Below are 10,029 nucleotides of genomic sequence, written 5' to 3' on the forward strand. Positions count from 1 at the left end.
TTTGTAGGCATTGAACGCGTTTATGGATTTTGTCTTTTAGTGCTTTTAATAAAGTTTGACATTTTCCCGTATTTTGGGAAATAGCTTTGGTTATTAAATGCGTTTTATTTTAGCTTCATTTTATTTTATTTAAAATAGTAATATTCGACTGGGATGTTACAAATAACATAGTGGTGGCCATGTGGTGTGAAATCAAAGGATAAAGTTCCTTTGATGTATGTGTGCATATATTTGAATTATATATATATATATATATATATATGTATATATATTTATATGTTAGCTCACCCTATCTGCTTGTGTTTGACGATGATCGTGTAATGCGTTACAGGAGAGCAGATATGTTGCAAGTAATGTTGGTGAGGCATAGATCGGAGCGGGGATAACTTGGGAATTTTTTTTAAGGAGTTTATTTCTTTATGCATTTTAAAGACTTTGTAAACAATGATGTTATCAGACTTGAAATCTGTATTTGATATTTATATTTGGTGATTTTGAATAATTGACGATGTAATAAGGTTTTAAATTTTCCACATTTTGGAAAAAGATAACATAATAAATGAGGTTTTATTTCTATTTATTTAAAATTAGTAATATCCGATCGAGATGTTACAATTGTTGACTTGTACCAAGGACATGAAACATTGACAAGCTTCGTTTCGTTTACAATTAAAATTTGATGATGTAAAACCACACTTTTTTTCCCTTTAGGGATCTTTTTTCCTACTTTTAGTTTTTTTTTATCTCGAGAGGCTTTTAACGAGGCGAGTTATTTGAAAAAATTATTTTGGTCTTCATTCAACTTTTGTGCATGTTACCTATTAGCCCGTGTTATATGCTTGTGCTAAACAAATTCCATTTTGACATAAAAACGATTAACTAGTGTTATACGCCTATGCTAAACAAATTTCATCTTGGCATCAAAACAAATAGTTTGTGCTATACGATTGTGCTAAACAATTTCATCTCAACATAAAAAATGTTTGCCCATGCTATACACCTATTTTAAACAATTTCATCTCGGCATGAGAACAATTAGCCCATATTGTATGTCTGAGCTAAATATTTGTTTGCAAATATGAATCAATTGGTCTACACTTAAGCTCAAACAATTGCCTAAGTGTAAGAGCAAAATGTGAAATTCGGAAAAATATCGACTAGGTTGTGTTTTATGCATGTCCTAAAAATTTGCTTAAAATTCAAAAACGAAATTTGATAATCATAGGGCAACATGGGATACAAATGCTTGCCTCCAAACAAAGTAAACAGTAGCGAAACATACTTAAGTGTACATATGACATTATGAAGAGCAAACAAAATAAATGATTTGCAAAAGACAAGTTATGGAAGTATAAAAAAAAAAAATAGTTCCACAAGCCTAAAAGTTCCTATACCATATCAACTATAACCATCTTCTACGATCTTTCAAGGGCTTGCTTTGGAAATATCAATAGTTGGGATAAACACTTTCACTTGCTTTGGGGCAACATTAAATTCATTCTCAAAGGTAACAACAACTTCATTCTTTAAAGCCAAAATTGCTTCGTCATGTTGTTTTTGCTTAGTGTCATGTTCGGTCTTTAGAGCTGCATGGTCCTTCTGTAAAGCGGCAAAAGTTATCTGTTCGATCTTCAAGGAAGTCTTTGCCTTGTTTGATTTGTCCTCAACTTTCTTAGCACGCTCCTTTAAGTCCACTATTTCAACTCTCAAACGTGCAATCTCCATGTTGTCGTCCTCCATAGACTGACACACTTGCTTCTTAGCAACCCAACTCTCACAAACCTTCATCTCAGACATGCAGGCAAGGGCAATCACCTTATTGAGCTAGTTTTGTATGCCCTTGCATAAGGCAGTAGGGTTGTAAGTGCAAAGAGTCTTGAATTCTGTTTCTAGAAGGTTACGATCACAATTGTGAGTCTGAGTGGGGGTAGGAAGCATCCCAAAAAGATATTCCTTTGCCTCGGGGGCGACTCGAATCAACTAAGTCTCAATTATCGCCATGTTGTTTATTTCTTCAAGGTCCTTGACTTGGAACCTTCGATCCTTAGTTCATTGTGACTTTCGGCCTTAGTGGCCTCAACAAACTTGTCGCGTGCCCTCTTCTTACCAAGGGTGTCTCTGTTATGGTCGACTCATATGCAACTTGAATTGTGCCGCTAAAGCAATTTTGTTGGTTTCAACCTCTTTCTTCTTTTTCAACTCTTTGTCAAATTTGTAAGTCTAAGTCTCTTCACAGTTTTAGTGAAAAGCTATCTAGTGGTCTAAAAAACTATTTTGGGTTTAGCCCATAAATAAAGGGTTGGGTAGTTCATTAATGGGTTAATTATGTTTTTCGTCCCCCACCTATTGCTAATTTTTGGTTTTAGTCCCTCACCTAACGTTTGCACTATTTCAGTCCTTGACGTTTTGAATTGGATGGAATTAGTCCTTAATTTTAAACCCCGTTAATTTCAATTGATACCTGTCAAACAGAATGGCACGGATCCGGTTCTCAGTTGACTTAAAAGTGACAAAAACCAACACGTGGGCTCCACCACCTTATGCATTCACGGATAGCCTTAATGGAAAGAGAAAAGAGAGAGAAAGATTCTAAAAGAAGTAGGATAATACCCACACATTCAACACTTCACCATAGTACACATGCAGACCACAACTTCACGTGAAATAAAATAAGGAAGAAAGAGAAAAGAATTATAAGAACCCACTCTCCTCCTACAAAGTGAAGAAAACTAAACCAACCCATGCAATTCTCCAATAACAAAACCAAATCATACTGCCCGAAAGGAATCCGTGAATTCCATTGCACCCCATGAACATGCCCTCTGTAGTTTATTATAAAAAGGTAAGCCAAAAGAGGAAAAAAAATAAAATAAAAGAACCACCGCATGAACCCATGCAAACCAAATCATACTGCTGCACCATGAACCCACTTCTGCACCATGAACCCGCTGCTGCACCGTGTATATTCATGAACACTGCACGTCACCGAGTCGCTGGCAGCCACTCCTCCGAAAACGCAGCCCTCACACAAGCGGCCACCATCCACGTCTGCACCAATTCTGCAAGGTTCCTCTCCAGCAGCTGCAGCCCCGCGCGAACACACCACCTTTCTTCTGATTCAACGTTACATCACCTAAGAAACCCCAAACCACAAGAAAAGAATGTACCCCACAACCCACTCTACCACCGTGATGCCAACAACTCAGTGAAAAAAACTGTTGCAGCGTGATTTATGGAAAACTGCACCCAGAACCCACGGCAGTACACATATAGCACACCACAAACCAGACCAAACACAAAAATAAACAACAATGGTATAGGTTTATGCATCAAAAAATAAAACACAACACCACCATACGGGAATAACTCATTACACTCAATACAAGTTCAAAACCATGTACCAACCAATACAGAACAAAGAGAAGAAAGCGGGTCTCCTCCGTGCTTACTTCCGCGTGTTCTTTTCCCAGGCACCACGGCCTCCACATTAGCTAGCTTTAAAGGAGGGACAAAGCTGCAACGTGGCTAGCAAAGGAAAAGGTGTGGCTGTTGAAATTAACGATGATACCAACCTATTAAAGATGCAATCACGCCCTTCATAAGCCAGAAATTTCCAGTATTCAACATTGGTAAAAGAAATTACTTAACCCCCTTCTCCATTTTTCAATTTCCATTCTCCCAATCATACAATAGAACCCAACACGCATCATCCATTTAAAATTCCAACACCAACACCAACACAACACAACACTAGAAAAACAGAGTCCGTGACCAATGAACCCATCATCACTCTTCACTATCAACAATCAATAACCACACAAGGAGAGAATCAGTAAAGAGAGAAGGGTGTTCTTCGGTTGTGAAATCTCCAACGAGGGAGTTGGTGGCAAACGACGCTGGCTAACATGGAGGCCGTGGTGGCTGGGAAAAGAGCACACGGAAGTAAGCACGAAGGAGGCAAACCCTCGCGTAAAAGAGAGAAATCGAAGGAGGAGACCCCGTTGCCAACGCCGGCGAGGCACGCCTGTGGTGGGTGTTGCGGTGGTTGTTTGTGGTGACCATAGACTTTAAAGAAGAAGGCAAACCCTCACACGTTACCAAAAAATAATCATATGCAAAAAAAAATTTAAGTCAACTGAGAACCGGATCCGTACCATTCCGTTTGACAGGTGTCAATTGAAATTAACGGAGTTTAAAATTAAGGACTAATTCCATCCAATTCAAAACGTCAAGGACTGAAATAGTACAAACGTTAGGTGAGAGACTAAAACCAAAAATTAACAATAGGTGAGAGACGAAAAACATAATTAACCCTTCATTAATATTTGACCCAACAAGGTCTGAGACGATTATTACGTACCTCGATATCCTAATGTTTTGGTATATCAAATAGTCCGCAATACTTAGAAGTTGAGGTAAATGAAAATTTAAATACTCAATGATCTCTTGTTCGTCTAAGATATCTTCTTAAGGATAATACTATGATAAATTTTCAGACATATAATATCTCTTATACGATGATCGACCTTAACTATATTGATCGAAATTGAATAAAAATAAAACAAAGTCATAAAAAGTTGTAAATTGTGTTTCAGAAGGCTAAGAAAAAGAAAGTCTAACAAAACGCTTCTCCTAATTCTGGTCTCAATCAAGGTCAAGTCTGGTTCCAACAATTCCTACCATTCACATTCTACCACCACTCGCACTCAACCCCAATACAAAGCTTCATCATTAACACCAACCTCAAACTACTTCAAATACACTCAAAAAAAATTCCAACTAAGATCAAAACGCAACGCAATACAAGAAGTGCCCTATTCTTTCTCACTTCATTCGCCAACATCAAATTCAAGAAAAATCACTTCTTCTTGAAAAGAACGAAGAAAATGGCGATTCATTATTCACCCACTCTTCGATGTTGCCTTCCGGCGCTGCATCGCACTTCGCCTTCTCGCTCGGTTCTCACGCCATCGGTATTCTTCCGCACTCCTACCCTAAGGCTCGTCTCGGTTCGGTCCCAAGCCTCAGGCTCTGATGCCGTCGGTTCGGCCAAGAAACACTCTCATGCTGCAGTTGGGTTATCATCTTCGTCGTCGGTGATTGATTTTCTCACTCTCTGCCACCGCCTTAAGGTACCTTACAACTGCCACAAAAGCACCAAAGTGTGAAATTTGTGATATTTCTCACTCAAGTTTTCCTGTGAAATTTGTGATCCATTGGTTCTATCTTCTGTTGTGTGTGTGATCTTGGAGTTCCGTATTTACCCCCTTTTATGGAAAAGAATAAAAAAAGATTTGGTTGTTGTGATCTTGTATCATATATGATGTCATTTCTTTATGTTGCGTCGGTTGGGTAGGTTTGTGGGTGTCACTTTCCACTTTTGTTTTCTGTTAATGTTGCTCTATATGGCGAAACGAACACTTTCAAATGACCCCTTGTACTGGAAATGGTGAAAGCACCAAAGTGTTTTCTTTATCTTTTGGTTAAGGAAACGCATGCTTCTGTGGATGAAGGTGGATGCATTTTCTATTGGTAGTACCATTGCATGAGAAGGGTGTTCGGGGAATTGGCTGCTTTTTTTTGTTGGTAGGTGGCTACTTTCAAATTAGACTATTGGGTTAATTTATAACAGTGAGGGTTGAAAAGGGTGATGGTAAAGAAGCTTTAGAAAACGAATGTCTGTCTAAGAGATATTCAATTGGATCTTATTAACGTTAAAATGAAATTTACTTAGGGGGAGAACACTAGAGGTATAAGTAATGAAGCTCACATGGATTTAAAATTTCTAATGGAAGAATACTGTGTAAAGTGAGAAAGTAAGGATGTGTTTATCATTGATATTAAGTGAGTTAAGTTGAGATGCTTCAATTTAAATAAAGAACAGATACACTTTCTTAGGACTCATTCTCAGAGATTGCCGAACTATAGCGGGAAAAACAAATACTCTTCCTTTTCTCAAGAATAGATCATTGGAATACCTCTATTTGTCCGAGTATCAAGAATTACAAGACCAAGATAAACAAGTTTAACCCCAAAAGGAGCACTCTCTTTTTCTACATTGGAATTTTCAGTTTACACGAAGTCAAAAATTTCCTACTCTTTTCATGGTGAAACCAGGGCACCTATATGAAGGGAAATACATTTCTTTAACAAATGTAACAGAAGAAAACTCCAACTAATAATAACAGATATAAAAAGCTATATCTGTCCTGTATTTAGTTTCTGTTATTTCTTCATCAGTAGCCTCTAAGGTTTACTCCACTGCTTTCGTTCTTATTCTTCTAAGCATAGGCTATTGGAGGTTTATTATCAGTACATTTTTTTATGAAACCACATAAACTAAAAATAGAGTCATCGTTGTCAGTAATATATTCTTTCCCATGTCATTTTCATATGCTGAAAAGAATATACCTGTCCTAAATGTGCACTTAGGAAGCTTAAGATTTTTCTGTGTATTTATTCTTACTATATATTTGTATGTGAGTATGTTTTAGATTTTTTGTGCTGAAAAAAAATAATATGGTCTCTCTTTGTCATATGTATATGCCTTGTAGACCACAAAAAGAAAAGGATGGGTTAATCATGGGATAAAAGGTGCTGAATCGATTGCTGATCATATGTACCGCATGGCTTTAATGGCGTTGATTGCTGTTGATGTTCCAGGATTGAATAGAGAAAGGTTTCTCATTGAAATTCTCAATATATATACTTGTGTGACAGTCATTTCTATTTTGTTGTGAGATGCATGCTTAGATTACATGATTGAAGTGTGAAAGTAGGGTACATCACTTTAGTATTGTCTTTGGTTGGATATTGAAACCGTTTAACATATGTCCCATTTGATGAATGTTGAAAGGTTTCAGTGAATTGTGTCTTCTATTAAGTAGTCGTGGCCTTTATGTTTTACATTATTTCCTTTCTATTCTATGCTTATTTTATATTAGGTTTGGTTTACTTTATTGGCCTCTTTGATAAATCTTTAGAATGTCCTTAAAGACTAAAAGGGTAAATTACATGGTTTCATGCATTCATCCAATGTTTAAAACGTTGTAGTAGTTATTAAATTTTCAATGCTTATTATATGGCTTAAGTTGCAAATCCTGCAATTGGTCATCTTTCCGCTTTGGACCATGCCTTTATTAGAAAAAGTAACCAAAAATAAGAACCAATTTGTGCTGCTAGAGATATTGACTTAAGCTAGGGTCAAGCCATTCTACTGCTTGCTGTTTTATTTCTCCTCTTTATTTATTTTTTTATTTTTTGCATTAAATCATGTCTGAACAATGAATTTTCCATTTCAAAGTTCCTGTTCAAGCTTGGCCCCTCTAATCAATTTGCAAAGCTGCTAGGTAATTTGTGTTGTCACAGATTAGTCAGATATCTCTCTGTCTATGAGATCTGTAATTTGTACTCAGTTTGGTCTCGACAGCTTAAGCAAATGTGAGCTATGCACTCTCGTCATGAGCCAAAACAATACATTGTTTTTGCGTCGTCAATATTATCTGTCTAATCGTGTGATAGTTTGAATAAGTATATTTTTATCTCACCTTACTGATTTTGGTCCAAAACTTTCTTATCTCTGTAGATTCATTTTTATTGCAGTAAGTTACTTTGTTTACTTGCCCCTATTCCTGTTATTTATATTTATTATATTTGCTTTAGGTTATAACCTTGAGTTTCTCTTTAAATTCTTTTTTCCTGTTGTACAGATGTATTAAAATAGCACTCGTGCATGATATTGCAGAAGGTATCTTTCTCGTTTCCTCTGATTAAATTGTTGCTGCATTTCCTTATATTAAACCTTTGTGATAAAAATAAACTGATAAATATTTGTGATAAAGGTATTACACGTTTCATTTTCAGTGGAAGATAGAATTTATAATATGTAAAATGAAAAGGCAAAATTCAATTAAAGAACGTTGGATTATTTGACTTTGTTCTATGAACTTTTACTTAGTTATATGTGATTGTGATGACTGAACATATTATTTTTCTTCAAGTATACTTAGGATTTCGTTAAGGTATCAAACTTCTTTGATACATTGCTGATTTATAATTTATTGAAGTTTGAGTTTGGTTTTGCATTCAATAGCTATTGTAGGAGATATAACACCTTCTGATGGTGTGCCGAAGGCTGAAAAGAGCAGAAGGGAGCAGGAAGCTTTGAATAAAATGTGTGAACTTCTTGGTGGAGGGATGAGAGGTTTCATTAATTATTTTTCTTGAATTTTTTTACAGATTCTAAATTTGGCATCAAATTTACTGAAGGTCACTTTTGTCTTATTACAGCTGAAGAGATTAAAGAACTTTGGGAAGAGTATGAAAACAATTCTTCTTTAGAGGCCAATCTTGTGAAGGATTTTGACAAGGTACAAATATACTCCCTACTAGGGAGGTGCCCTTTGTGTCCCCTTTATGTTTGAGCCTGGACATTCAAAGCAAAAATAGACATGGTTTTATGTTATGGGATATTTGACAGTGGCAAAAGATTTAGAATAAAATATTGACATTGGAAACAGAAAGGAAAACTTTCTTAAAGCTACCATCACAGAATAACAAACTAACAACTGCTCTGGGTTTAGGGAGGATGAGACATCATCAAAGATGCTAGCAATACAGGGGGTTTAAAACTTTTAGTAACAAATTTAGACAAAAAATATTGTAGTTAAAGTGTAAATTACATTACTTTTTATGCTTTTATAACATTGTGGTTCATTTCTAATTATATTTTTGTCCTTCACCTGACATTCTGATCAGGTTGAACTGATTCTACAAGCGCTGGAGTATGAAGTAGGTACGTTATAAATAGATATATTGCATGTGGTCGTTGAATTCTTACAATGACACCACCTTAAGTTTGGAATTCTTAAGACAGTTGAACTCCTCCAGCTCTTTTATTATTGAATGAGTTGATAATTTTGATAGTTCTTCCTATAGCTTTTGCTACATACTCTTCATGTATCTCAAATTATATATCTTGTGCAGAACATGGAAAAGTGTTGGATGAATTTTTCCTTTCAACTGCAGGTAGAATTGAAACTCTAGCTATAAATGAAATGCTCTTAAATTTTATTTGAACCTTTGTCAACCACTTTTTCTTTTACCTGCTCTTCAGGGAAGTTTCAAACTGAAATAGGAAAAAGTTGGGCAGCTGAGATCATGTCAAGAAGAAAATCTATATCAGCAAAAAGGGGTAAGTTGATATAGGTCTGAGTTAAACCAGAACCAATAAGCATGATTTTTTGCAGAACTGGGTTCTGGAATTTTAACATGATTTAGGGTGACATCTATCTGCTGTCCCTGCCTGATGAGTTCTTTTTTTGAATTTCCAATCATTTTGTCTTTCTTGGTGACACTTTTAAACTTAGCTTCTCTCTTCATTCTTTCTTTTTCTGTCGACATTGGTAGTGTAAATTCATATCAAATCTTTAGGCAAGTATTGAATGCTTTGTAATTTGTCTAAAATAGATGGAAGATGTAAGTAATGATGTCATTTTAGTGATGTTTTAGAAGTCAAATTGAACAAGAATTTTTTCTTAATCAAATAGTCAGACACTGAAATCTTAATTAAATGTTAGTTTGAACGTTTTGAACAAATAATGACAACAATATTTTTTAAGGAAGCTAAAATGATTATGTTTTAATTACACATCCGCACTATTCTTTCTATGACAGGGTTATCGAAAATATAAGTGGCAGGATTTTGAAAAAAATGGAAATTTTGATATAAAGATAAATTTTAAAAAATAATTAAATTCGTATTAGAGGAAAAATAAATCTTAATGTAAAAGAAAGAAATGAGATCTCAGATTTATAATATAAAGATTAATTTCCATTATAACTAGTATTATCATATACGAATTTGTTAATGCCCGAGAAATATTGAATTTGATCTCTTCAAGTAAAATTTTGAATTTATAAAGTATATGATTAAAATGAGAGATGTCCACTAAAAACAATCGATTCATTTTTCCAATGAATATTAGTTATTAAGAAAGTCATAATAAATAAATAATCAATATGAATATT

At 35.2% G+C, this 10,029-nt stretch overlaps 1 protein-coding gene across 1 annotated transcript; it reads left to right on the plus strand.

The window, feature by feature from the left end:
• Positions 1–4,586: 4,586 nt before the first annotated feature.
• On the plus strand, positions 4,587–9,380 carry LOC114168288 (HD domain-containing protein 2-like). Its single transcript, XM_028053044.1, has 8 exons — positions 4,587–5,132; positions 6,555–6,679; positions 7,710–7,747; positions 8,093–8,203; positions 8,290–8,369; positions 8,758–8,794; positions 8,986–9,027; positions 9,116–9,380. The coding sequence occupies exons 1-8, from the start codon at positions 4,887–4,889 to the stop codon at positions 9,205–9,207; spliced, it is 771 nt and encodes a 256-aa protein (XP_027908845.1). The 5' UTR covers positions 4,587–4,886; the 3' UTR covers positions 9,208–9,380.
• The last annotated feature ends 649 nt before the right edge of the window (positions 9,381–10,029 follow it).

The sequence above is a fragment of the Vigna unguiculata genome, chromosome 2, assembly GCF_004118075.2.
Source record: "Vigna unguiculata cultivar IT97K-499-35 chromosome 2, ASM411807v1, whole genome shotgun sequence".
NCBI lineage: Eukaryota > Viridiplantae > Streptophyta > Magnoliopsida > Fabales > Fabaceae > Vigna > Vigna unguiculata.

What these genes read in the sequence shown, in the direction of transcription:
- LOC114168288 (XM_028053044.1), top strand. Translation starts at nt 4,887, where the DNA reads ATGGCGATTCATTATTCACCCACTCTTCGATGTTGCCTTCCGGCGCTG. An exon ending in CTCTCTGCCACCGCCTTAAG is followed by an intron (nt 5,133 to 6,554) that starts GTACCTTACAAC and finishes TATGCCTTGTAG; the next exon opens with ACCACAAAAAGAAAAGGATG. An exon ending in CGTGCATGATATTGCAGAAG is followed by an intron (nt 7,748 to 8,092) that starts GTATCTTTCTCG and finishes TGCATTCAATAG; the next exon opens with CTATTGTAGGAGATATAACA.